Raw genomic sequence first — 25,239 nt, 5'->3', positions numbered from 1 at the left:
ATCTAGCTGTCTTCTACCGCTATTTTCATGCTAACTGCTCTTCTGATCTTGCTAACTACATGCCTCCCCTCTTCCCGCGGCCTCGCTGCACAAGACTTTCTTCTTTCTCTCACCCTTATTCTGTCCACCTCTCTAATGCAAGAGTTAACCAGTATTCTTAATCATTCATCCCTTTCTCTGGTAAACTCTGGAACTCCCTGCCTGCTTCTGTATTTCCACCTTCCTATGACTTGAATTCCTTCAAGAGGGAGGTTTCAAGACAATTATTCATCAATTCTTGACCACTGCTTTGACCCTTTTATGGGACTGGCATTTCAGTGGGCATTTTTTTTATTAGATTTTTGTTGCCCTTGGCCAGTGTCCTTCCTACATAAAAAAAAAAAAAAAAAAAAAAAAAAAAAACCAGTGAAGTCCCTTTGCTGCGGCAAAGCACTGGGGCTATGACAGACACCTCTTCTGCTGAGCTATCCCTTCTACCATATTACCTTTCCTTCATATGCACAGCAGTAATCATGCTACACAACACTGGTTCCTTCTCTTCACTATCATTGGGTCCCATGTTTATCCTGTCACTCAGCAAACTACCAGCATTCCCGGCTTGCTGCCTGCCTTCAGCTCCAGCATGTGGGTGACACTTCATGGCATCCCAACAGAATCTGCCTGTTGCTTGTTCTGCCTCCTGGACAAGTCTACTCACCTTAACATGTCTAATGGATGTGTTGTCCTATCTATCATCAGCTGTGTTTAATAATGGTATGCTCTTTGAAACTTTAAAGCAGCATATGTAGGTTTCTATTACTGTTTTGATAAGTACTAAATGTCTGGTGTTTTGAAGACATTGCTACATTGATTAACAAAGCTTATTAATACCTGTAGTTGTCAAATCAGGAGCATTTAGAGAATTATTAAGCCACATTTGATCACCCAATTAAGAACTCTTGCAGTCATAGATTCCTTCACTGCCTTAATTTCTGTAAGCAGCTAAGTTCATGTTGTTGGTTGTTCCTCACCATCAACAAACTCACAAGTCACCACCACAAGCTGGAAAGGACATAATACACAGCACTTGTCACTGACTTTATTGGAGTAGAACTAAGTATTTGTTTAACTGTTCACACATAACCATGCTGCTGATACATTCACTTGCTCATTATGGTACTGGATTCCCTGGCCGAGTCTGGTTGTTAACACGAGACGAGCATCAACAAAACATAACTACAGATAATGGAACTTCTTTCACAATAAGAAAACAAACGAGTGAAGATGAAACATGAGGGTTTCAGTGGGGCACAGAGATGTCAGCTCTTTCTGTAATGGAGTACATGTCATACACCTGATCTCATCTAATGTAGTATTGATCACAAATATAGTAGTATTTAGCAATGAAGCACTCAAACACAACGCCATACATCCACGATATCGATGCAGAACCCTGACACTGTGCTTGTATCTAGCCTCCGACTACGACAACATGAAACAAAACGGAGTGGTCTCTCGGGTCCTAGAGGAGATATTAGTACTAAAGTATTTGGACTAAGTTTCAAAATGACTGCAAAAGAATGATATATATTTATATATAGAATATATTATACGTATATGCCTATGTGAATCCTCAGTTCAAGTTGATATGAATGCTAAGTTGCTGACGGCTATGGTTCATCACTCATACGGTTAACGAATCCTGCATCAATCCCTTGAGTCTTTTCACAAACCATCATTACTAAACACTAGATTATCAAATTTGTCTATGATGGTTAGAATAAATAGTGTCCAAAAAACCACAGTTTCCACCAACATCACATACTTTAGCACTACAAAGCATCATTATGGAGCAAATAATCATTACACATAAGGGCAGGAAGAGAGACAAAGACAGAGTGAAGAGTAAAATATATATACAGATATGCCTATCAAAACTCAAGAGTGCAAGCTTAGTTGAGGCAGAGGCTCAGCACTAGACAAGGTGAGTGGAGGTCAGGTTCAGGCCAAGGGCCCACGACATTTGTCTTCTGGCGGACACACAGGAAAGCGACAAGTCTTCAGTCCAGACGCGCTGGTCTGGCAAACCAAACTGCCAATGGAGATCTCTGGCAAGTCCCCGGGACTCGGTCCACTGGGGTCCTGAAGTGCCTCGGGTGGAAACGCAAATGATTCCTGACTGAGTAAACCATCACACTTCTGGGCAGCAACTTAGAAAACAAAACCAGGCACACTTTTCTTCTCACCTGTACAAAAATGCAACAGTGCTCATGATCTCATGTGACTGACTCACTCCACGTTGGTCACGACTGCCACCAACAAGAGGATCACCGACACAAGTGCAGCCGCCCGTGGCCGTGACAAACTTTGTTCCCAGAAATAGAAGATTCCCTCTCTTGGGGCAAATCAACCCCACCATCTGACCTGCCTTGCTCTTTGATACTCCATACTGACTCTTTGAAAGGCCAGTGATGTGTGCATTAAGGGCAATTGTTATCCGCAACGCACAGAACTGCCGGCTCGACCATGTGTTCGTCACCGGCCAGAGTGGCTGTCGAGTCTGGCGCGACACTTTGAAATTTTACCTTTTACTTCATCACAGAAATGGTTTGTAAAATTTGTATCCATCATAATACATGAGCAGGTAGGAATTGATTCTAAAAGCCTAGAATCATGTAACTCAAAAAACAAAGTGTAAATTTTTAAATAAATAAATCTGCCTTCCCTGACTGAGGCTGCAAGCTGACAGAATGAGGTTTTGGTTGGGGCGTCAACTGTGACACCAAGACATCCTCAGCTCCCCAGGAACTGACTGACAATGGGTAACTACTGTCTGCTGCTGGTTCATTAATTCACAATTGTACAGTAATGGCAACTGAGCCTGCAGTTTCCTCAAAAAAAAATAAAATAAAATAAAAATAAATAAATAAATAAAAAAAAAAAATTGAAGGTGGATGCAAAGAAACCCAACCTTCCACAATTAGCAAACACAAATATAAAAAAAAGCAGTTCAATTTTAAAATACCATTACTGACTTGTAGTAGTAGTAGTAGTAGTAGTAGTAGTGGTAGTAGTAGTAGCAGTAGTATCAAATAAGAGAAGTGAAAATACCCTTGTGGTGTATTCAAAATGTGTGGTGTAGAAGAGTGTAGCATGTTAGTGGGGTGATGAGGGGACAATGTTGTTGGTGAGGGGACATGGTGGGGCATCTACAGGAAGTAATCTGGAGTCCTGCGGGTGACGTGTGGCTCTCCTCTCCTCGGGGCAGGGTCAAACTGAAGGCTGTGGGAGAAAAGAGAGAGAGAGAGAGAGGGTTAGGTAAAAAAAAAACAACTGACACACACACATGGTTTAGCATTTCCCTCACTCAGGCTTATAGTAGTTAAAAGTTTAGTCAATAGCAGGTCTGTCTGTGCCACAATACTCACAATGAATACTTCAAGGAGTCATCCAGCTCCATGATGGCTGCCTGGTTGCCGCATCGATAGCAGTAATTGGGGGCTGAGAAGATTGTGACAACGTTGCGGTCGTGGCACCAGTTGTAGCCCTCCATGACCAGCTGGTGGGCCCGGGAGACCAGTGTGAGGCCGTTGGAGTGGTTGAAGGTCTCAGATATATCCTGCCCAAAGGTGTAGCCGGCACCACGAGGGGAGATGCCCCAGCCGCCACGGTCATCGGGATCAGACCACAGTAAGTCACACATGGGGCCCTGCAAGGAAGTCACTGGTCAAGCTACACTCTTAAACAATTAGTTCAGGTGCTTAGCCTCCCATTCTTACCTCTTAGTGTGCCATGATTATACACATACAGACTAGCATGGACATGATTTCCCTTCACTCCCAGCACTGCATATGTCCCATCCAGTACAGCCAAGTTAGAGGACTAAACATCAGAATGACTCACCTCATGTGGGACTTCCTGCAGCCTGTCCAGGGCCCTGATGTGGTCCAGTGTGTCTATGGAGGGGGAGAGGCCACCGTGCAGGCAGAAGATTTGACTGTCTACTAACGCTGTCAGGGGCAGATAGTCAAACAGGTCTGTGAAATATTTCCAAACGTTGGCGTTCCCATATTTTCGAAGACACTCGTCATAAAACCCGTACACTTGGGTGATTTGCCGGGACTCGTGGTTGCCTCGCAGGATGGTTATCCGCTCCCGGAACCGAACCTGCAGGAGGGAACACTGGGTAACGCTGTGCTCTGCTGTCCACCTGCCACTCACATGGCACCATGCCAGCCCGGCCTGAGTCACCGGGGGCGGCGGAGGCAGCAGTGAACGCCCTGCCAGGCCACCGCTGCCATGCCAGGTCGCTGCCCCCAACACTCAACATGTGGCTGTCTCACCACACACACAATGCACTCACCCCTGCTGGCGTGCACACCACCCAAACACTGGGGTGGCACCTCTCTCCTAAACATTGGCATGGCAGCCTTGCCACCTTAAAATAAGTCCACCATTTATTTATAGTTGGCACAGATTTTCCTAAACAAGATGTCACTTCTATATTTGTACACATGTGATTATTTCATCATAAATACACTATTTTTTCAAACTTTTAATTATTTTATAAGTAATTGAACCATATATAACTTGACTATTGATTAATATTTAACAAGTTATGATTCTATTTTTGTTATCATCACATGTATCTCAATATCTATTTATAGAACTTAAGAATAAACGCATCATGCTCCTGAAAAGCTACCTAAGTGACACACACACACACACACACACACACACACACACACACACACACACACACTCTGAGCTTCACTAAGGAGCAACAAGAGTCATGGCAGCAGCAGGAAGACAGTCAGGTTACTTACCTTTAAACAAACTAGCAAGGTGACTGTTTCTACGGAATAATAGCCTCTATCAACGTAGTCCCCCATAAAGAGATAGTTTGTGTCTGGAGACCGTCCACCAATCTTGAAGAGCTCCATCAGGTCGTGGAATTGGCCGTGAACATCCCCGCACACTGTGACAGGAGACTTGACTTCCTGTACATTGCTCTCCTTGGCCAGCACCTCCTTTGCCTGTGGGGAAACAGTGCAGCACCTCAGTGTGGGATGTCACCCACTGGACTTACCACAGTGTGTGTATGTACTTGTAAACATAAAGCACTCATTACTTCTGTTCTAGTAGTGAGTGTTGTGTGTATGAATATGTATTATGGTATTTGTAAACGGTAAGCTCACTCATTACTCTTATTCTAATAGTGTATTTGTAAACATAAAGCACCTTAGTGTGGCATATCACTCTTAACTTCTGTCCTAGAGGTGGAAATTGGGTATGGGTGTATATTATGGCATTTATACATTGTTATTATATTGCTAATCACTTCAGTGTTGTCTAGTTCCATCTGGTGCATCCCCTAAGGCAGACAAGCAAGAGATGACAAATGTTGAGAAAATGTGTGGTACTGTGTATCCTGTAGTAGCAAATCAAATAAGTTACTGATACTGCTAGTCACTTCACTTATCAATATCCTCCTGGTCCACCAAGGCTTTGCAGAGGAGCCTTAACACAACAACAATGCAAACCAGAATGTGTGGTAACGAACAAGCTGCTCATTTCCCACACGTTTTGTTGTACTGCCTGCCCTGGAGTGATCATAAGGCACTCACTGGATCCCTTTACCACAATTTATATTACACTCAGTTAATTAATATGAATGTAATACAATAAATTAAACTGCTCGCTTATTTTGCTGTAATCTTGCCCTAATTACACACACTGCATCTGCACCATGTATTAGTAAGCCTGCCAGGAAGTGACTGAATACCTCAACAGTGCCCTTTACTCCTTCAAGTACTGTGTATTTAGCCCAGTGATACCTTTGAATAGGGTGACCTCTCTTAAGCACAGGGCCAAGAGTGACACGCCTAACAGCATCACCTTTAGGACAGCCATGCTCCTTCTCCTTTAGTAATTCCTATTTTCAAAAAGCTCTGTGGCAATGAAACACAATGGGTAGTGTATGCTACGCCACTGCCACCGCCACTGCCGCCACCACTACCACACTGGGACATTCTGTGTGCTGTGGGTGCTGCAGGTGACTTGGCTCTTTCACTGCCACTCAACACACCATTCCTATGTCACAGACTTTCCTGGGACATTTTTTTCTTTCTTTTTTATGTAAGAAGGGCACTAGGGCAACAAAAAGGAGGAGGAGGAGGAGGAGGAGGAGGAGGAGGAGGAGGAGGAGGAGGAGGAACAACAACAACAACAACAACAACAACAACAACAACAACAACAAAAAGAAAAAGAAAAGAAAGAACAACAACAACAACAACAACAACAACAACGACAATATCTTAAGTCACTGAAAAATACTGTTTTGACCCTCTTTTTCCCTCTAGTATGACCTTATAAAGATTCTGTAAAGTGTTTTTATACTGACAATCATTGCATACCTCAGTGAAAGAGTTAACAGGTCTTAGTATGACAGTTTAAACACTAAAACCAAGTAAAACATCTCCTGTGCCAATATTTACGGACTGAGAAGGCTACAGCATTGTTCCGAGGAGAGGGAGTCTCACAAATAGCCAGTGTGGTCATTATATTTATTCTGAGGTTTATAGGGCAAAAGTTTTAAATGAAGGACACTTCAGGCATTCCTGGGACACATTTTAAAGAGGCAGGGGACTCCCACATGCTTGCCACACACTTTTCACATCTTAACTAATCCACACAACTAAATCTTTATCATTGTTTACATCCCTCAAGATCTGAAGCTTTGCAGTGCCTCTGCCACTATAAGTAGTAAGGGATGCCATCATGTTTGCATTCTGCCTGCCTTTCATTCATTGGGATTCAGGGTAAGAGGTGCAAATGCTCTGAATCAGTAATGTGCAAGTGTGAGCTCGGTATAACCCTGACTCTGCACAGCTGTGGCTTGTCATTGGAGATACTGCTGTGGCATCTATGCTTTCATGGATGGTGTGTGTTATCTAAAGACCTCACCACCTCAATGCCACTTGTGATGCATCTCTTGCCACTCTACTAATAAAACATCCATGTATGTCATCCATAGTACTTAGCAAAGCCTCTGGTTGGGAAAGAATCACCATAATTTGTTTAACATCAATATTAGTGAAGTTGGATGGCTTGAGTTTTGCACTTTTCATGGTCACAATTACTTTCCTATATAAAGGAATGAATGAAACAGCAAATCTAAGTCTGTCATTGCTGAAAGGACAATACTTTTCAGGGTCACTGATAATTCCTTCTGTATATTGAGGAATGAATGAATTAGCAAATCTATACCTCATTAATTCATTGCTAAGAGACCACATCAGGCTCAGTGTGAGTCCCCTATCAGCCTTTATCAGTCTTATCAAGGCTATGGCTCACTCAACCAACATAGGGTGCCAGTCACACACACACACACACACACACATCTAAGGCTTTATCATCAACCACTCAACCAACATTGGGTGCCAGTCACACACACACACACACACACACACACACACACACACACACACACACACACACACACACACACACACACACACACATCTAAGGCTTTATCAGCAACAATACACCTGACACTCAAGCCCGGTCACCCTCTAAAGTGACTTGCAATGAGGTGTATAATGATGCTATGACCACATGAGAGGAGCAAGAAGCCAGTAAATCTACAAGTGGCAGTCCTTGCTTACTAATTGGGAAGCGAGCTCTGTTCATAAGAGAAAGGAGCATATTTACCACTGGTTTATATTCTTGTATGATAAAGTTCTGGGATATGTTGGCACCTGTGATCCTGCTAATTATTGTGATGGGTGCCAGAAGTCTCCTTACTCCACAACACAACACAACATAACACAACAATGCTTCATCATCAATCAAACAATGCTGAATGTGGGAGCTCTGTCACTTTCCTCCTATTGAAAACATAATGATTCATACAATAGATTTCCTCTCCCAGCATGACCAAGTGACCAGAGCTTCAAGTGTGGCACAAGACAGGCTAAAGGTCAAGTACTTACACACACACAGACTTTCTTCACGGTAACACCACCACTCCCAGTACACTTCACTAAGGTGTGTAGGTCTTTCCCAGGTTAGGTTTCCCCCAGGTGTTATTTATATCAATTAACTCAGCCATGTCCTTTATCACCACTCAAACAATAAAGCACATTTTCCAGCCATTACCATTCTATTTGTCCTTAGTTTCCTTTATGGGGTTAGATAATATTTATGTCCCTCACTTCTTGCATGGACAATCTCTCTAAGGTCCTCAGTAATTGGTGCCTGAGTGACAAGACCTTTGTGACTCTCACAAACAGGTGTTACCAGCCATGTACATATCACAGGTTTATCAAGGCCCCAGAGGAACACCATTATCTGAACAATGTACACTCCTTGTCTTTGTATACACTGGGACAATCCTGACATGTGAAAACAGCAGTACTGGGGTGTTCTTCATTTCTGTCCAAGGCTCTTCCCTTTAAAAAGCTTAAACTCTACCACTGTACAGCCCATCCCAGCCCAGCCCAGCCTAACCTTCAACACTGTCCCACTTAAAGACTTCAAATAAACTGTTCCCCCTCACTTACTTCCAGACAAATATTTACCATCATTTAAATAACCCAAAATAACTGATTAAGAGAGAGAGAGATGTGTGTTACTAGAAAGAAAATATAGCATTCCATTTTATGTATGCATATTTCTGCTCCTACTAGTGTGACATCAAATTCTCAAACGCTTCATGGAAAACCCTTGTTGTGTGGTGGCAGTAACAGGAACGTAATACAAAGGTTAACAATTTCCACACATCAATCAGTACGGCACACTTACACGCCCTCCTTGTCTCTCTATGGCCCAACACATAGGAACACTGGTACCCAATGCTTGTTTCTCTGACTGGCAGGGATTGAGGCCTAGTGTAAGGTGTCACAGGTGCCCAATGTTTGTTTCTCTGACTGGCAGGGATTGAAGTCTAGTGTAAGGTGTCAGTCTGTGTGTAAAATGTATATATTCATGTAAGCCCATCACCCCTGTTAAAAATGATGAAATTGGGAAGTTCATTGGTAGTCCCTGTGGAAAATATATGTATGCAAGTCTATCATTCCTATCTGCAAATTTATAGATTGTATAGATTGAAGAGCAGTGTGAACAGGCAGTGTGTGTGTTAAATGTATGTTGGTATTCAAGTCTGCTAATCATCCCTACCTGTGCATTTGTAGGGAATTCTAACTAATAAGACCACAGTGCTCTACAACTAATGCCTGTGTTCATAAATGCTTTGGTCTCTCATCGTTATTTTCAACTACTGAGATGACCAGCGGTGTTCTTGTGAGTGTTCTCCTACTGAAGATGTAGAATACACATCAAATCATCACTGGAATTATGAAAATGCCACTTAAATTCAAATACTATTCACTACAGCTTGTAAAATGTAAGAGATATAATGATGAAATCTTCAGGAATAAACTATGGAGTCCTAACACATGATCACAACTGTCAAGGCTTCCAAACCAACAAAAATCACAACACAACCTAACCTAACCACAGGACATGACAGAAACCTATGCAAGCCTGTAGACTCAACAAGTATAACAGGTCACAACAAGTACACAAGTCTCACCATGTGGCTGAGTGAGTAACAGTGAGTAATGCATGAGTCATCAGGGAGTTAGGTCAGGTTTGATTTAGTTTACAAAATCTAGCAGACCAGTGAGGGATGGAAGCAAGTGGTTCTGAGCAGTGGCATGTGTTATGTGTGATGAATTGGAATGAAGTGTGTTTTGCATTAATTTATTACTTGCTCTTTTCACACACTTATTTTCTGAGAGGCAGTGGTGGTAACAGTGATATCATAATGCGTTATCTGTGAGGATGAAAATATTTTGTTATGCTTGATTTTGGTGTGTTTGTATGAATCTGGTGGTTGTTTCTAATGATGATAATAATAATAATGATAAGATACAGTACTAGTAATATCAACAGAAACATTAAACTAAATTCACTCAAAATACATAACATAACCACAAATACATAAAGACTGAAAAAGTAAGTTGGGTTACTAAATAAAACACTGCTATTGCGAAATTGTGTAAAGAAAACTTCCAATCAATGCCCAAATCATTTCAACCCCTCACAGCCTGAACTCCTTCACACACACACACACACACACACACACACACACACACACACACACACACACACATCCCTCCCCTTGCCTGCCTGGAGCCTATGCACCCCACACACTAACAGGCCTACCGGGAAGTGATTAAATACCCCAAGATATATAAATAAAACAATCCTTTGGCGATAGAATGAAATCTGATGGACACGTGATCCCTGCATAGCACAAACCTTCTTAAAAAATAGTAATATGACCTCATTGCAAGCTACACGTGCCCAGGGGAGGGATATATTGATGGCATACGAGTCCTGAAGGGGAATCTGACACGTGAAATCTAGGAATCCTTAAAAAAGAAAAATATGTATATATATATAATTATGAACTCCTGATCACTGCGCTCCCAAAACACCGAAAAAAATATATATACTTTCATTTCCAAGCCAGAATAAAAAAAAAAAAAAAAGCGGAAGAGAAATATTAATGGCAGGGGAGTCGAAGTGGAAAGAGGCGCGTGAAGTCCATTAATATACCTTGAAAATTCAGATCAGATTTAAACTTAACCCCTAAAAAGTGCAGAACTTCATAAATACACTAACCTAACCTCACTTCCAAGCCAAAGAAGCTCAGTAAGAAGAGATATGAGCGGGAGAAGAGAGTAAAATTTATATAAACAATCGTCCTTCAGTGACAAAATGAAATCTGATGGACACCTGATCTCTGCATTCCCCCAAACTTTTAAAATAAACACATATTCCCACGTTCCGCAGCCCCAGAAGGGTAGTGGGATGGAATAATAGCAACATGAGGCTCCCCGGGTGGTTGGAGACTCATGGAGGTGAATAAATAAACGAGAAAATGGGAAAAATGATAGAACCTCCCTCCGGTCTTACCTTTTCGCAGAGTGTCTTCACCTGATTCTCTGCCAGCTGTTTACACTCCATCAGCTGGTCTATCCACTGGTCCAGCTCCTTCATCTGCGTTTTCTCCTCCATTGTGGCGCACTTGTGAGTTAACTAGTCAAGGAGGAACACTGTGCGGCGGTAATATAACGGCGACGCCCTTCCTCCCCGCAGCCAGGACCAATATGGCGCCCTCCTTGTGACGTCATCCCAGTCTTGCCATACACCGCCTGATTCTGCCTCGCTACCACACGCCGCCACCCTGATGTCTCTCTCTCTCATGGCTGTAAGATCATGTTACTTGCTTCTTATCCTTGTCCTGTGTCTCTAAAACCACATTCCATTGATCTATCACCTCTCATCTTTGTACGTAAACTAATTCTGAGGTTTCTTTCCTTGTCACCATCACTGATGACTAGTTTTATGTTTTCTATCCTTGTCCTGTCTCTCTTAAACCTCTCTATGATTTCTGTCCTATCTTTAAAGTCACATTCCTCTGATCTACTGCTTCTCAATATTGCAGGCTAGATTTTTTCTCCCCTTATTCTGAATCTATTGCCTTTCCAAACATTGCAAACTTTTTTTTTTTTTTTATCCTTATCCTGGGTCTCTCTTATCAGTCCCTTCATATGTTGGCTCTAAGATCATTGCAGGATGGTTCTTTACTTTTATCCATATCCTTAAACCAACCTTTCCCTGCTCTATAGCCTCTCTCAATCAATGGAGACGATTGTTCTAAGATCTATATATCTCTTAAGTGTGTCTACAATACCATACTGTCTATAGACAATACGTCTCTCTTATTCAGACATTCAGGCTAGATTTATATTTTCTGTTCTTATCTTGCTCTATTGCCTCTTACATCATTGCAAATTTACCCTATTCTTTTCTCAAGTCTGATATTTTCTGCTCATAGGAAATGCGTATTTTCAATTGTATTTTCTGCTATTGTATATTCTTACTTTCTCGCCTCTCACGGCTCTATTCTTATCCCTGTCTCGCTAATACAATACTTCTTGATCAATAGAAAATGTGCAATATTGTTGCGTTTCTCATTTCCATCGTTTCTCACTTTCATTTCATAACCAATCATTCTTACGATTCATATTACATCAGATCTATCTGTCTATTTATCTATCATTTATCTATCTGTCAGTGTATCTATTTATTTATAACCATTCAAACTTATTATGTATCATTCTTTACTATTCTATCTTCCCAAGAAAGCAACAAATGTGATTTAAATTAGTTGTATTTCTCTGTATTCACCTGAAGTCCTCCAGTACACGGCTATACTATTCTTTTTCTATTCATTAATGGATGTACTGGATGTATTGTAGGGGTATTGATTACTATTCATCTATTTTTGGGGATTTTCTAGGTAGTTTTATCTCAATAACCATATGTTTTCAAGTTATGACATTTGTTTAGCGGGACCTCGTGACCCGGGTGGAGGCTAACGGGGGTACACCTTTCAAAACATCTCTATAAACATTTAAAGCAAAGAAAAAGGTTATGATTAAATATTGCCTAATTGTAGGTTTGAAAACTTAATTGCAGTTGATAATGTACTGTAATAATCAATACACAAGTATGGTGAAAAAAAAAGTTTGTATATCAGGAAAACAAAATTTATTGGTTATCATGGTTTAAAAACTCCTCATAAACTCTAGGCTTAATTTAAGTATTCCATTGTGATTTCGATATTTATCTAAAAAAAAAAAAAACCTGAACTTTAGCTAAATAAGCAAATAAATTACAGGAATAGCATCTTTCGAAACCAGCCACTCTTGATCTTGATTTTCATGTAGTTCCAAACGTCAGATGAAAATATTGCTCATAATTGAGTCTACTAGCGATATGTTGCATCAGGGAGTGATATCTCGTTATCAGCATGTCCTCATCACTCCTGTTATCTCTACGTCACCAGCTTATTCATGACTTCACAATAGTCACTCAATACAGAGCAAAACATTCCCACACATCACCCATCATATTCACCTATTACCCATTTCACCTATCATAACACCCATTATCCATCACAGTTAATCCAATAAACATCACCTATCAGTTGCATATTTCACTCACGTCACCCATCACCCATAGGCATTCAGACTGCAATACAAGGCCGGAGCATGATGTAAATGATTACCGTGACACCATCAATAACTAACCAAAGAATTGAAGTTTGGTCACACAACGCATAAAAATGAATGACAGAAGAAGAATGACACGCTATAATGAGAGGAAGGAGACGGAGGAGGAAGAAGAGGAGAAGAAGGAAAAGAAGAAAAAGAAGGAAGAGGAGGAGAAAGCGAAAGAACACAAAGAGATAAAACGTTTTAGTGAGGTAGCTTGGAATAGACAAGCAATAGAAGATTAATAGCAATGTAAATATCACAATGCAAGGCGAACATAAAAGAAATAGAACGAAAGATTGTTATTCTTACTATTTTTAACTGAAGGTGCCTATGATAGACGAACAAAGGACGAATAAGCAGAGGAACAGAGAAAGAAGAAGAAAGCAAAGATGGTACAAGAAGGCTGAAAAGAGAAGTAGGTGGAGAGATGATAATAGAAAGAAAACAATATAGACTAGTGTGTCTTTGGATAAACAGATCGAGACGAGTGAATAATTAATTGTAAGATCGACACACACACACACACACACACACACACACAAATAAATGAATACGTAAAAATAAATAAATAAACAACAATGTCCGAGATGGCCGACTGAAGGCTTCAGCACCAGCTGACGAGAGCCTCCTTGCGGTACACCAGCCCAGCATCGTACAGACGGACAAATGCTTCCATCACTGCTTCGTTCATGTGCTGCGTGAAAAAGTGTTTTGGTGAATTTTTTTTTGTTTGTGTGCATGTGAGAGTTTACGAGGACAGATATGCTTACGGATGTACAGACACACAGGCCAGCCCCTCACCGCATCCGTTAAACGCAGCTCTGTCCCAGTCAAGTGAAGCCTCCAGACGCCGCAGTTGGTCGAATATCATTATTCCTTTCTCCTCTTTCCACGTCCACACTTCATTAACAAACCTGGGAAAAAGGCAAGATATATATATATATATATATATATATATATATATATATATATATATATATATATATATATATATATATATATATATATATATATATATATATATATATATTAGAAAGATAAGGCAGGATGAGAGGTGAGGTGAGGCGTGAGGGTGTAGGACAAGAGGAGGGAAGATGTGTCCGGAAGGGAGGAGGAAAGAGGAAGGGGGGAGATAGGTGTGAGTATGTTGGAATGTCAGGTCATGCTGAAATGAGAGCGTTGAGTTGAGGTCGAGGCGAGTAGATGAGGGAGTGGAGAGGATGGTAGGGGACGAGATGAGGGGATTAGGTGAAGTAAATGTAGATGAATTGTATAAATATTTCGTAGATAAATTTCATACAGGTCAGTTAACATATATCCCGTATAGAACAATAAGATCACAAAAAAATGAACCTAAATGGATAACTGCTAAGTTAAAGCATTATATAAGGCGTAAGAGAAGTCTATATAAGAGATTAAGGGCAGGTGAAGTTTTAAGGACACAATATAATGAATTAGTTAGAACAGTCAGGAAGTTAATGAGGAAATCTAAGTACAATTATTTTATTTATTTATTTTTTTTCGTTTCTCCTTGTTAAATTATCACTGGAATCATTAAAGTTCACAATAACTGTTAATTACACACACACACACACACACACAGAGAGAGAGAGAGAGAGAGAGAGAGAGAGAGAGAGAGAGAGAGAGAGAGAGAGAGAGAGAATGGATAATATTAAACATAGATAGATAGATAGATAGATAGATAGATATGCAGACAGACAGACAGACAGACAGACAGATAAATAGATAGATAAATAGATAGATAGATATAGATATAGATAGATAAATACGTAAATAGTAAGGAATATTTAGAATTTAAGAAGGAAAGAAAGGGACACACACACACACACACACACACACACAGGGCGACAGAGCAGTCCAGTCAGTATTAGTATTGTATTACGGTATTTTATAATAGGGCATTAACTTGTACTAGTTTTCCCTGAAAATTTCTCGTTTTCTACCATTCTCCCATGCTGCAGGCATGAGCTCAGACCGAGACCCAGAGAAATGTAAACAAACACACGAGCCAGACTTGATATAGGGGTGAATTTGTTGCTTTTTAGAGGGGGCAATGGGTCTGTACATGCGTGAGGTGGTGAGGGGCGTGGCCAGGGGGCGGCTAGCAGCGTGTGCCACCAGGGAAATGTGTACGAACATAAAGAAGACGCCTGTCAAGAAAGGTGAGGCCGGCTGCCGCTTTGTTATATTTATTTATTTGTTTCCATCAGGTCAGGTTAGGTTTATATTAATTCAATTAGGTTAGGTTAAGTTTGTATTGATTCAGTTCTTGAATTACTCTGTTATTATTCGTGACGATAAAAAAAAAAATCATGATTTTACTCAGTCTAGATATTGATAGGCTAAGGTTATTTCCATCAAACCCAAGTACTCAGGATTATAGAGAAAAGCAAGATCGTTCCCATACATCAAGATACGTGATTTCATTTATCCAAAGTTGGAGGATAAGTGTCTTGAAACAAACCCAATCCAGCATGTGGCGAGTCAGCTCATCCCACAAGGCTTCACATTCACCTGTAGACGTCTCTGAGCCAGTGACCACAGTACTCATGGCTGGAGAGACAACCTATTCCAACATGCAGTAAGTCAGTGCAGTGCTTAAGCCTCAACACTCTCACAGACCTCTCGGAGCCAATGGCCGCTGCGTACAAGCCAGGGGAGGTGGAGCGAGGCTGGTACTGCTGGTGGGAGGATCGCGGCTTTTTCCGACGAACTGACGCCGAGGAGGATTTTGTGATGGCTTTCCCTCCCCCAAACGTGACTGGCTCCCTCCACCTGGGCCATGCTCTCACCTGCTCTATCCAAGATGCTATTGCTCGATGGTTTGTGGCTCCCTTGTCTTGTTAATGTGGTGTTGCAGGGCCTGTGTTTGGCTAATGTTTCTAGTGTTAGGTCCTCTCTCTCTCTCTCTCTCTCTCTCTCTCTCTCTCTCTCTCTCTCTCTCTCTCTCTCTCTCTCTCTCTCTCTCTCTCTCTCTCTCTCTCATGCAGGCAGCAGATGCAGGGTCGTCAGGTAGTGTTCATCCCGGGGGCAGACCACGCTGGGATAGCAACACAGGTGGTGGTGGAGAGGCACCTGTGGGACACCCAGGGGAAGACCAAACATGACCTTGGCAGACAGAAGTGAGTCTTGCCTTGAGAAAACTAGCCTGGTAGAGAGTGATGAAAATACAAAAGTGTGTGTGTGTCACTTTTCTATGCTGTCAAAATAGTTTGCCAATTTTCTTGGGCAATAAACTGGGTAGGACTAACTTGTGCATTTAAAAGACAAACTTTCTTTTTTCCCAGGTTTGTTGATGAAGTGTGGAAGTGGAAAGAGGAGAAAGGAACGATGATATTCGACCAACTGCGGCGTCTGGGGGCTTCACTCGACTGGGACAGAGCTGTGTTTACCATGGATGTGGTGAGAGGCTGGCCTGTGTGTCTGTACATCCATAAGCATATCTATCCCTGTAATCTCACATGCACACAAACAAAAAACTTCACCAAAAACACTCTTCCATGCAGCACATGAACGAGGCAGTGACGGAAGCATTTGTCCGTCTGTATGATGCTGGGCTGGTGTATCGCAAAGAGGCTCTAGTCAACTGGTGCTGCAGCCTTCAGTCGGCCATCTCGGACATTGAAGTGGACCACCTGCACCTGACGGGACCCACTGAGCTCACAGTCCCGGGCTACAGCAAACCGGTCACCTTCGGAAAGATGTATGACTTCGCTTACAGACTTGCAGACTCAGGTAGGTATGAAGGGTTAACTAAACAGGTATGTGAGGGATTTAGGACAAAATAAACATATAAATAGGTGTACCCTTGACTGACATATTTAGGTAATAGAGGAGGGACTTAACTTTCTCCTGTATTGAAATTTCCCTCGTCCCTTTTGTGATTCTTTCTTTCCCTCTTTCCTTTTTTTTTATATACTTTCTATGATTATTTGGACTCCTTCATATCTTTCCTCCTTCTCTCCCTGTCATCAACACCTAACCCCACCACCCACCCCATCAGAGGAGGAGGTCATCGTCAGCACCACACGTCCTGAGACAATGCTCGGGGACACTGCTGTCATGGTGCACCCTGAGGACCCCCGCTACACTCACTTGCACACCCGACGCCTTCTTCACCCACTGCGGCGGGAGACCATACCTGTGATTACTGACCCTGTGGTGGATCCTGAGTTTGGAACAGGTGTGCGATTTGAAAATTAATTATGTGGTAGTTGTGGTAATGAATTGTTGGGTTTTTAGTGTATTTAAAAATTTTTTTTTATTTTTCTTCTTTTTGGTAAGTGAAATAGATGACAGATTAATTATGGTGGTGTTTTTAGTTAGTTGTTCCTTTGTGCAGATGTGATTGGCAGAGAATAATGATTAGTGATGCTTGTGGTGATGTCTTTTGAGGTTTCTGGTGTTGTATGTAGAAGGTGATGAAGGTGATGTGGAAGGTGATGAAGTGTGGAAGTGTGGAAAGTGATGAAAGTGGCAGTGATTCTTTTGAGTGTTCTGTCATATTTATTAAAGTTTTCAGTTAATTTATATTTATGGTAAGTGAGATAGGTGGAGAATAATTCTATTTTTATAGGCTTCTTATTTTCTCACGTTCTTATAAATGACGTCAAGATTGCACGTACAAATTTAAGACAACAAACCAAAGCTGTTAGTTCAACATTTCAAATTAAACATGAAACAAATTTCATGTGTAATTTCATATATAGGGAAGCAGAGGCAGTAATTTAATATGTTCTTTATTTGTCATGATGAAAGGCAAATAAAGTGACCTGACTGTCCATCCACAGGTGCAGTAAAGGTCACGCCAGGTCACAGCCACGAGGACTGTCAGGTCGGGGAGAGACACAGCCTTCCGTTCCTCTCCATTCTTGACAGCAGTGGAAAGATCACCAATATTGTGCCAGAGTTTGAGGTCAGGGAGAGGAAATTAAGCCTGTGTTTAGAAATGCTTTGCTCTCTCACCAAGACTATTTTCAAAGGCCACAGAGATACCTAGCTGGGTTCTCAAGAGTGTTTCTCCTGTTAATAATGTAGAAATGTTGTTAATCTATCACTAGAACCATTAAAACATTCTTGAAAACCCATGTTGTTTTATGAGTATTTTTCAAGGCCACAGAGATACTTAGCCAAGTTCTCAAGAGTGTTTCTCCTATTAATAATGTAGAAATGTTAATCTATCACTAGAACCATTAAAACATTCTTGAAAACCTGCGTTATTTTGAGTATTTTTCAAGGCCACAGAGATACTTAGCCAAGTTCTCAAGAGTTAAAAACATCCTTAAAAACCTGTGTAGCTTCATTTAGAGCCCTTTTGAAATAGTGGAGGTCTGGTGCTGAGATGTTTCAGAACACAGGCCTTAGATGTATGAAAGTGTATAATATTCATTGTGGTTCTTGAGCTATGATAGTATTTGTCAAGTCTACCTAATGATGAACTGTACCACCAGTGTTGTCTGCACTGTTTACCACCACAAAGACTGAGCTATGATGGTTAATGAGATCCAGTAATATCATTCATTAAGTCTTAAACTATTAACTGCATCATCACTACTGTCTTCACTATTAAGCTTAACAGGGTTTCATTCCCCCAAAGGGTTTGCTGAGGTTTGAGGCGCGGGAGGCAGTGCTGTTGGCCCTGTCGGCACTGGGGCTGTACAGAGGGTGCCGCGCCCACCCCATGATGGTGCCTCGCTGCAGCAGGACACAGGATGTCATTGAGCCCTTGCTGAGGCCCCAGTGGTGAGCAGATGGTGATGCTGCAGATGATACTGGCATGATGAGTATTATGATTAGCCATAAACATTTGCTTGCTTACTTTCATGTCTACACAGGTTCGTTCGGTGCAAGGAGTTGGCAAAGCAGGCATCCGAGGCTGTGCAGAGCGGCCGTCTGAACCTGGTGCCACAGCTGCACAGGAGGGCATGGCACAGCTGGCTGGACAACATCACAGACTGGTGCGTCTCCCGGCAGCTCTGGTGGGGCCACAGAATCCCAGTGTACCACATCACTGCAGCAGATGGCCGGGAGGTGTGGGTGGCGGCTGGCTCGGAGGAGGATGCAAGGCGGAAGGCTGTGGAGAAGGAAGGTGTGTGTGTGTGTGTGTGTGTGTGTGTGTGTGCGTGTGTGTGTGTGTGTGTGTGTGTGCGTGTGGGTGTGTTTACCTAGTGTTAGTTTGCAGGGTCTAATATATGGGAGAAATGTTTACTTTTTATTGTTTTTCCTTCAGTTGATTTACATTCTTTGTGTTGTATCTCATCATAGTTTGTTCCTATTATCTGTATTTCTGTGGGGCAAAACTTTACCTAATTGTAGTTTTTTTCCCTACAGTTGAGGTGCAGTCCTTGTCTGTATCACTTTTATTAACCTATTCTGGGTACCCTTCTTTATTTCTATGAGGGAAGACTGCACTATTTTATATCATTCTGGTGTGAGTGTGTGTGTGCAAACCCTCATTAAGAAAAAATAAACCTCGTATGGCAATAGATAAATAATCGTCTTGACAGCTACAGTAATAGTCGCAACTTTCCGTGCTCACCCTGTGCTCCTCCCCAGGTATACCCTTGGCCTCCATCATCTCCACCCTGCAGGAGGAAGACGTCCTGGACACCTGGTTTTCCTCTGGCCTGTTTCCCTTTGCCTCGCTGGGCTGGCCGAGTCAGGGGAGGGGAGAGACCACGCCTGACCTTGCTCGCTTCTACCCGACGACCTTGGTGGAGACGGGTCACGACATCCTCTTCTTCTGGGTGGCTCGGATGGTCATGCTGGGACTCAACCTGACGGGGAGGCTTCCCTTTGAGGTGAGGCCGTCTGGGTCTTGCTCTCCTGGTCTTGTTCTCTCTGTTGTTGTTCTTGTTTTTGTTCCTTTGTCTTGTGTGTTATCAGAAACTCCAGGTAACTAATTGTAGATGTGTAATTAGTCCATATTTTCAGTGGTATATAACTGAAATATCTGTTAATACTGTAAACTGTAGCATTAGTAATTGTTTGATAAAAAGGTGGAGATTTCAGAAGGCTAGTAATATTTATAGATGAAGGTGATATATTTCAATAATTGATATGTTTTATAAAGTAACTACCTGTGTGTTACTTCTCCTTCCTCTTTTGAAACTTGGTATTAATTACTGCCAGTATTACCTGTGTTATATCACCTGTGTTATATCACCCTCCCTCCCCAGACTGTGCTGCTGCATGGCCTCCTGTGTGATGGCGGCGGCCACAAGATGTCCAAGTCCCGGGGCAATGTGATAGACCCCCTGGATGTCATCAATGGGGCGTCCCTGGAGGTGTGTAACTTGCTGGTGCTGGAGTGTGTGTTCTGTATTGATGTTCATTGGCTGTGGTGAACAGTACCTTGACAGCAGTTGATACATGAATATTTGTGAAAGCTTCTTAGCAAGTGTATTTTTTTGAAGGAGTGCTGGAGAGAGAGAGAGAGAGAGAGAGAGAGAGAGAGAGAGAGAGAGAGAGAGAGAGAGAGAGAGAGAGAGAGAGAGAGAGAGAGAGAGAGAGAGAGAGAGAGAGAGAGAGAGAATTTTTAGATGTAATTCAATCTTTAGAGTGGCAAAAATTATGTTTTCTCTGTTTTCTCCCTTTCTTTGTCTTTTCATCTCTTGTCTTTTCTTCCTTTTCCTCTTCTTTGCTTCCATTTTCCTGCTCATCTGTGTTCTCTTCTGTTTTTCACCATATTTCATCCCTTCCCTTCTCACTCATACCCTCTTATCCTCTCACCACCCCCTCATGCCCTCAGGTACTGTGTGAGAGGGTGGAGGGGAGCCTGAATGCAGAAGAGGTACTCACTGGTATCAGGAGGAACTTCCCCACAGGCATCCCAGAGTGTGGAGCGGATGCCCTTCGGTTCACCCTGTGCTCCACCAACTTCAAGAGTCAGTGTGGCATAGATAGATGAATGTGTATGACTGTGTGGTGCTTTGAGTCTTGTGTGGTGTTACTGGGTTGGTGTACGAGTATGTATGGATAAATGGAGTAGAGATAAGATTTTAGTGAGTGCTCTTGTAAGGTTAGGAGAGGAGTGCTTCTCTTTCCCATCAAGGGCTAAGGTGTTGAGTGTTGAGTGAGTGAGGGTGAAAATCGTGTGTTTTGTTTTGTTATATGTAGGAGATAAGATTTTAGTGAGCACTCTTGTAAGGTTAGGAGAGGAGTGCTTCTCTTCCCCATCAGGGGCTAAGGTGTTGAGTGTTGAGTGAGTGAGGGTGAAAATTGTGTGTTTTGTTTTGGTATATGTGGAAGATAAGATTTTAGTGAGTGCTCTTGTAAGGTTAGGGAAGGAGTGCTTCTCTTCCCCAACTAGGATTAATGCATTTAAAGTGTTGTGAGTGAGAGTAAGGGTGAAAGTTGTGTGCCTCGTCTTGGTATATGTAAGAGATAAGATTATAATAAGTGTATTTGTAAGGTTAAGGCAGGAGTGCTTCTCTTCCCCAACAAAGGTTAAGGTGTTGAAAGAGTGTTGTGAGTGTGAGGTGAGTGTGAAAGCTGTGTGCCTTGCCTTGCTGTACGTTTGTAAATCTCTCATAACACTTCCCTGGCAGACCAGCTGCTGAACATTGACGTCACTCGCATGGAACAGAACAAGTTTTTCGGCAACAAGATCTGGCAGACTGTGAGGTTCCTGCTGTCGGCGCTGGACAAGGTGGCTGACTTGGGAGTGTCCCGTGCCTCGCCTGTACAGGAGTCACACAGGTGGGAGGACTTGGCTTGTACTGGAGGCACATAAAGTAGCTTTGTTAAGGAACTGATTGTATTAACCTATGTTTGTGTTTAATCTTAGGTCTGTATTTGTGGGGTTTAATTGGAGGTATATCAAAGTGCTTCCATTAACTTTATTGGCTAAATTTATTTGGAAACTAATCTATTTTGTACGAGAAGGAAATTGTATTGGCCTTTCTCTCATTTTTGTGTCTGTGGCTGCCTCTTTGACATGTAGGAAGGGAAATATGAGTGAAAAGAACGAACTGCAGAATTTTTACCACATCTTTCTTCATCAATCACATTACATCCTGGTCTACCACATCTCTAACACACTCCCTCATCCACCTCACTCCACAGACTGCAGCAACTTGGACTGATGGATCGGTGGATAATGAGTCACCTTGCGGCCTTGGTCACCACAGCAGACAACACCTTCAAGGCATACGACCTCCATGTGGTGACCAAAGCTTTCACCACCTTCTGGCATAACCAACTGTGTGATGTTTACCTGGTGAGCTGAACTTTGACCTGGATTTATTTATTTTTATGAGATAGATAGTATAGCTTTTATAACCTCATTACTTGTATTCATGACCTCATGCCTTCCAGGAAAGCATGAAGGCAGTTTTGAGAGATGGCACAGAGGCAGAGAGAGACGCAGCCTTGCAAACACTGTGGACCTGCATTGACACTGGGCTGCGGCTGGTGGCTCCCTTCATGCCCTACCTGGCCGAGGAACTGTACCAGCGACTCCCAAGGCAGCATGGGAGGCAGCAGAGTGTAATGCAGTGTAGCTATCCCCTGCCGAAGGAGGTGAGGTTGTGTTTGTCCAGGGTTTGAAAGTGCAAGGGATGAAAATTGTGGAGGTAGAAAGGCTTGTATTTCTTAATGACTGAGTGTACTTCCCTGATGTTTGACAAATGAGAGGTAGAAAGATGTGATTCCTAATGTTTCCCTTCAGTTTGAGGGTTTGAGGGACCTGAGGGTGGAGGAGGGAGTGGAGGCCCTGCTGGAAGTCGCCTCAGCTCTCCGTACCCTTAAGACATCCTACGGCATCTTCCACAACAGAGTTAACGGTATGGAAAGCAAGGATTGGAGATATAATAATGCATTTTTCTCACACTTTTGCTTTAATGTCCAGTGTCCCTGTTGTATTAGGGCCAGGACAGCACCTCTCTCTGGCACTTGGGGAATGTTACCCTGAATGGACACTTGATAGGTGTAAAGTGTTCAACCTTCCCTTATTGGAGCATTGTGTCACTGGTTCACTGTCTCCAGGCACTGTGGTCAGCTCAGACGGGGTGCTGAGGAACATACTGACAGACAACCTGCAGACGCTCACCACCCTGGGCCGCATGAAGGAGGTGAAGGTGCAGGAAGGCAGCTCTCACTCTTCCTTCCACTCCGCCTGTGCTGTCTCCACCATCTCCAGCGCCACCACTGTCTACCTCCACCTGCAGGTTTGTTTTGGGAAGGGAGGCAATGTCCACTGAGGATTTTGAGGGAAAAAAATAAAAACTAATGAAGAAAAGGAAAAAAATAAAAGAAAGAAAGGATAGATTTTTATAGGTAATTTGTAAGGTGTAGATAACATAGCTCTTTTCCTTCAGGGTGTGGTGGATCCCAAGGTGGAGGTGGCAAGGCTGACCAAGAAACTGATGAAGCTGGAGAGAGACGAGAGGAAGGTGGTGAAGATGGTGACCTCCCCAGGATACCTAGAAAGGTCACCACCACATGTACAGCTGGCCCACCACACCAAGGTAACCCACCACACTGTTATCCATCTGTATACCCAGTCGCTACTCCACATCCTCCCATCCATACTCCACATTGAATTTCTTGTTTCTACCACCCACTAGCCACTACACATCTGCCAGCCACACTCCACTGAGAGTAGGTACATGTAGGTGCTTTAGTTTCAAGGAGTATCAAAGGAGCAGTTAGGGTAGCTAAGACTGTATGTTTAAATAAGAAAACACTAGATCTTGTGTTCCCATTTTGATGCAGAGGTAAATGAGTATACTACTTCTCATGACTGATAATAATAATGGTACTTTTCCTTCTGCTATAAAAATGATCTTGCTTTCACTTGTTTTTCTTCAATCAGACTTCAATCTTTCAGCTGAAGTCAATCAGGACTGAAATGGAGAAGGTGAGAGCTCTTATACACAGCCTGGAGGACCTGTAGAAGACCTCAGCACACCACCTTGACTCAATAGCACTTGAGGCTGCTACTGGAAGACTAGAGGTCCTGGAGGAGTGGTACAGGTCCTTGCTGGAAGACTATAGAGGGTTCAGTGAAGGTACCAGTTGCCAGATGGAAAACTGTCTTGAAAATCCCTCTTGGCTGGTGAATCTCTGTGGGAATCAGACTGACTGGGAATAACTCTATCAGATCAGATGCCATTGATTCCTAATCTGTAAGGTGAGCTATGCAGGAGAAATGCCCCCCATGGAAAGACTTGTAGATTGAGTGATTGAAATGTGCAGGACCTCCAGGTCACTTCAATTTTGTGACTGTGGGAGAAAGTGAGGAGTAAGTGGAGGTGAACTAAGGTAGAGAATGATGAGGAAAAGGAATTAGAGGAAATATGAGATTAAAGGAATTGGAGATAGATAACTAAAGCAAGAGAAAAAGATGAGAGAGGAATTAGAGAAGAAAACTGGAGGAAATGAGATAGATAAAAACAAAAGAAAAGGATGAGGTAGAGGAATTAGAGAAAAGAAACTGGAGGAAATGAGGTAGAACTGATAGGTAAAGCAAAAGAAAAGGATGAGAAAGGAATTAGAAAAGGAAACAGGAGAAGTGGAGATAGATAATTAGAAAAGAAAAGGATGAGAAGGAAGAACTAGATAACTAAAGCAAAAGAAAAGGATGAAGAGGAATTAGAATTAAAACCATATCAGATAAAGAGCACATTTTGAGTACCTTAATGAAAAGGATTTGTATCACCAGGTAGCTGCCAGGTACAGGAGGTGACTCAGGTAAGCTGGCTCATTAACCACCACCTTGTAAATAAGATGAACTTTTTCCTGAAGCGTTTGTAAATAGTAATGTAAGTATCGATTGTTATTGATTTGATAGTTTATTCTTTTTTATTTCCCTTTTATATTTATTTATACGATTCTTGAAAGAGATGCAAAGACTGCGGCACAGGTAACTGACGGGACTTAATAAACACCTTGTATATACCTGCGTTCGTTACATTACCTTTCTTGGCATTCTTAAGTGTTCTGGCATCTTATCTCAACCTTCTGCAGCCTTGTGGAAGTTATTCAGGTATTCAAAGATCTTGTCATGATTCTGGTAGAAGTTGTAAAGGCTGTAGTGGAAGATAATGTGGTTTTCAAGGGTGTTTTTTGTGATTAAGAGGCTCCAGTGGAAGTTTTTATG

General features: G+C 42.2%; 2 protein-coding genes across 2 annotated transcripts; one reads left to right on the top strand and one right to left on the bottom strand.

The window, feature by feature from the left end:
* Nucleotides 1-1,065: 1,065 nt before the first annotated feature.
* Nucleotides 1,066-11,225, bottom strand: LOC135091835 (serine/threonine-protein phosphatase 2A catalytic subunit beta isoform). Its single transcript, XM_063989837.1, has 5 exons — nucleotides 10,966-11,225; nucleotides 4,806-5,015; nucleotides 3,883-4,146; nucleotides 3,408-3,688; nucleotides 1,066-3,261 (listed from the first exon to the last, which is right to left on the bottom strand). Exons 1-5 carry the CDS (start codon nucleotides 11,065-11,067, stop codon nucleotides 3,189-3,191), a joined length of 930 nt encoding a protein of 309 aa, XP_063845907.1. The 5' UTR covers nucleotides 11,068-11,225; the 3' UTR covers nucleotides 1,066-3,188.
* Nucleotides 11,226-15,103: 3,878 nt separating this feature from the next.
* LOC135091834 (valine--tRNA ligase-like) lies at nucleotides 15,104-25,037 on the top strand. The gene is made up of 19 exons (XM_063989836.1): nucleotides 15,104-15,298; nucleotides 15,757-15,958; nucleotides 16,127-16,258; nucleotides 16,424-16,538; nucleotides 16,643-16,871; nucleotides 17,140-17,319; nucleotides 17,927-18,051; nucleotides 18,733-18,878; nucleotides 18,971-19,224; nucleotides 19,692-19,936; nucleotides 20,315-20,422; nucleotides 20,887-21,022; nucleotides 21,686-21,836; nucleotides 22,203-22,356; nucleotides 22,455-22,658; nucleotides 22,807-22,921; nucleotides 23,124-23,305; nucleotides 23,456-23,605; nucleotides 23,968-25,037. The coding sequence occupies exons 1-19, from the start codon at nucleotides 15,190-15,192 to the stop codon at nucleotides 24,031-24,033; spliced, it is 3,003 nt and encodes a 1,000-aa protein (XP_063845906.1). The 5' UTR covers nucleotides 15,104-15,189; the 3' UTR covers nucleotides 24,034-25,037.
* The last annotated feature ends 202 nt before the right edge of the window (nucleotides 25,038-25,239 follow it).

This window comes from Scylla paramamosain, chromosome 38, assembly GCF_035594125.1.
Source record: "Scylla paramamosain isolate STU-SP2022 chromosome 38, ASM3559412v1, whole genome shotgun sequence".
In the NCBI taxonomy this organism is placed as follows: domain Eukaryota; kingdom Metazoa; phylum Arthropoda; class Malacostraca; order Decapoda; family Portunidae; genus Scylla; species Scylla paramamosain.
This window is presented reverse-complemented; position numbering and strand designations above follow the sequence as displayed.

Coding starts and splice junctions, on each gene's coding strand:
- LOC135091835 (XM_063989837.1), bottom strand. CDS start 11,067: ATGGAGGAGAAAACGCAGATGAAGGAGCTGGACCAGTGGATAGACCAG. Junction 4,147..4,805: donor CCTTGCTAGTTTGTTTAAAG/GTAAGTAACCTG, acceptor TCCCTCCTGCAG/GTTCGGTTCCGGGAGCGGAT. Junction 3,689..3,882: donor TGCAGGAAGTCCCACATGAG/GTGAGTCATTCT, acceptor ACTTCCTTGCAG/GGCCCCATGTGTGACTTACT.
- LOC135091834 (XM_063989836.1), top strand. CDS start 15,190: ATGGGTCTGTACATGCGTGAGGTGGTGAGGGGCGTGGCCAGGGGGCGG. Junction 16,872..17,139: donor TTACAGACTTGCAGACTCAG/GTAGGTATGAAG, acceptor CCACCCCATCAG/AGGAGGAGGTCATCGTCAGC. Junction 19,225..19,691: donor GAAGGCTGTGGAGAAGGAAG/GTGTGTGTGTGT, acceptor GCTCCTCCCCAG/GTATACCCTTGGCCTCCATC.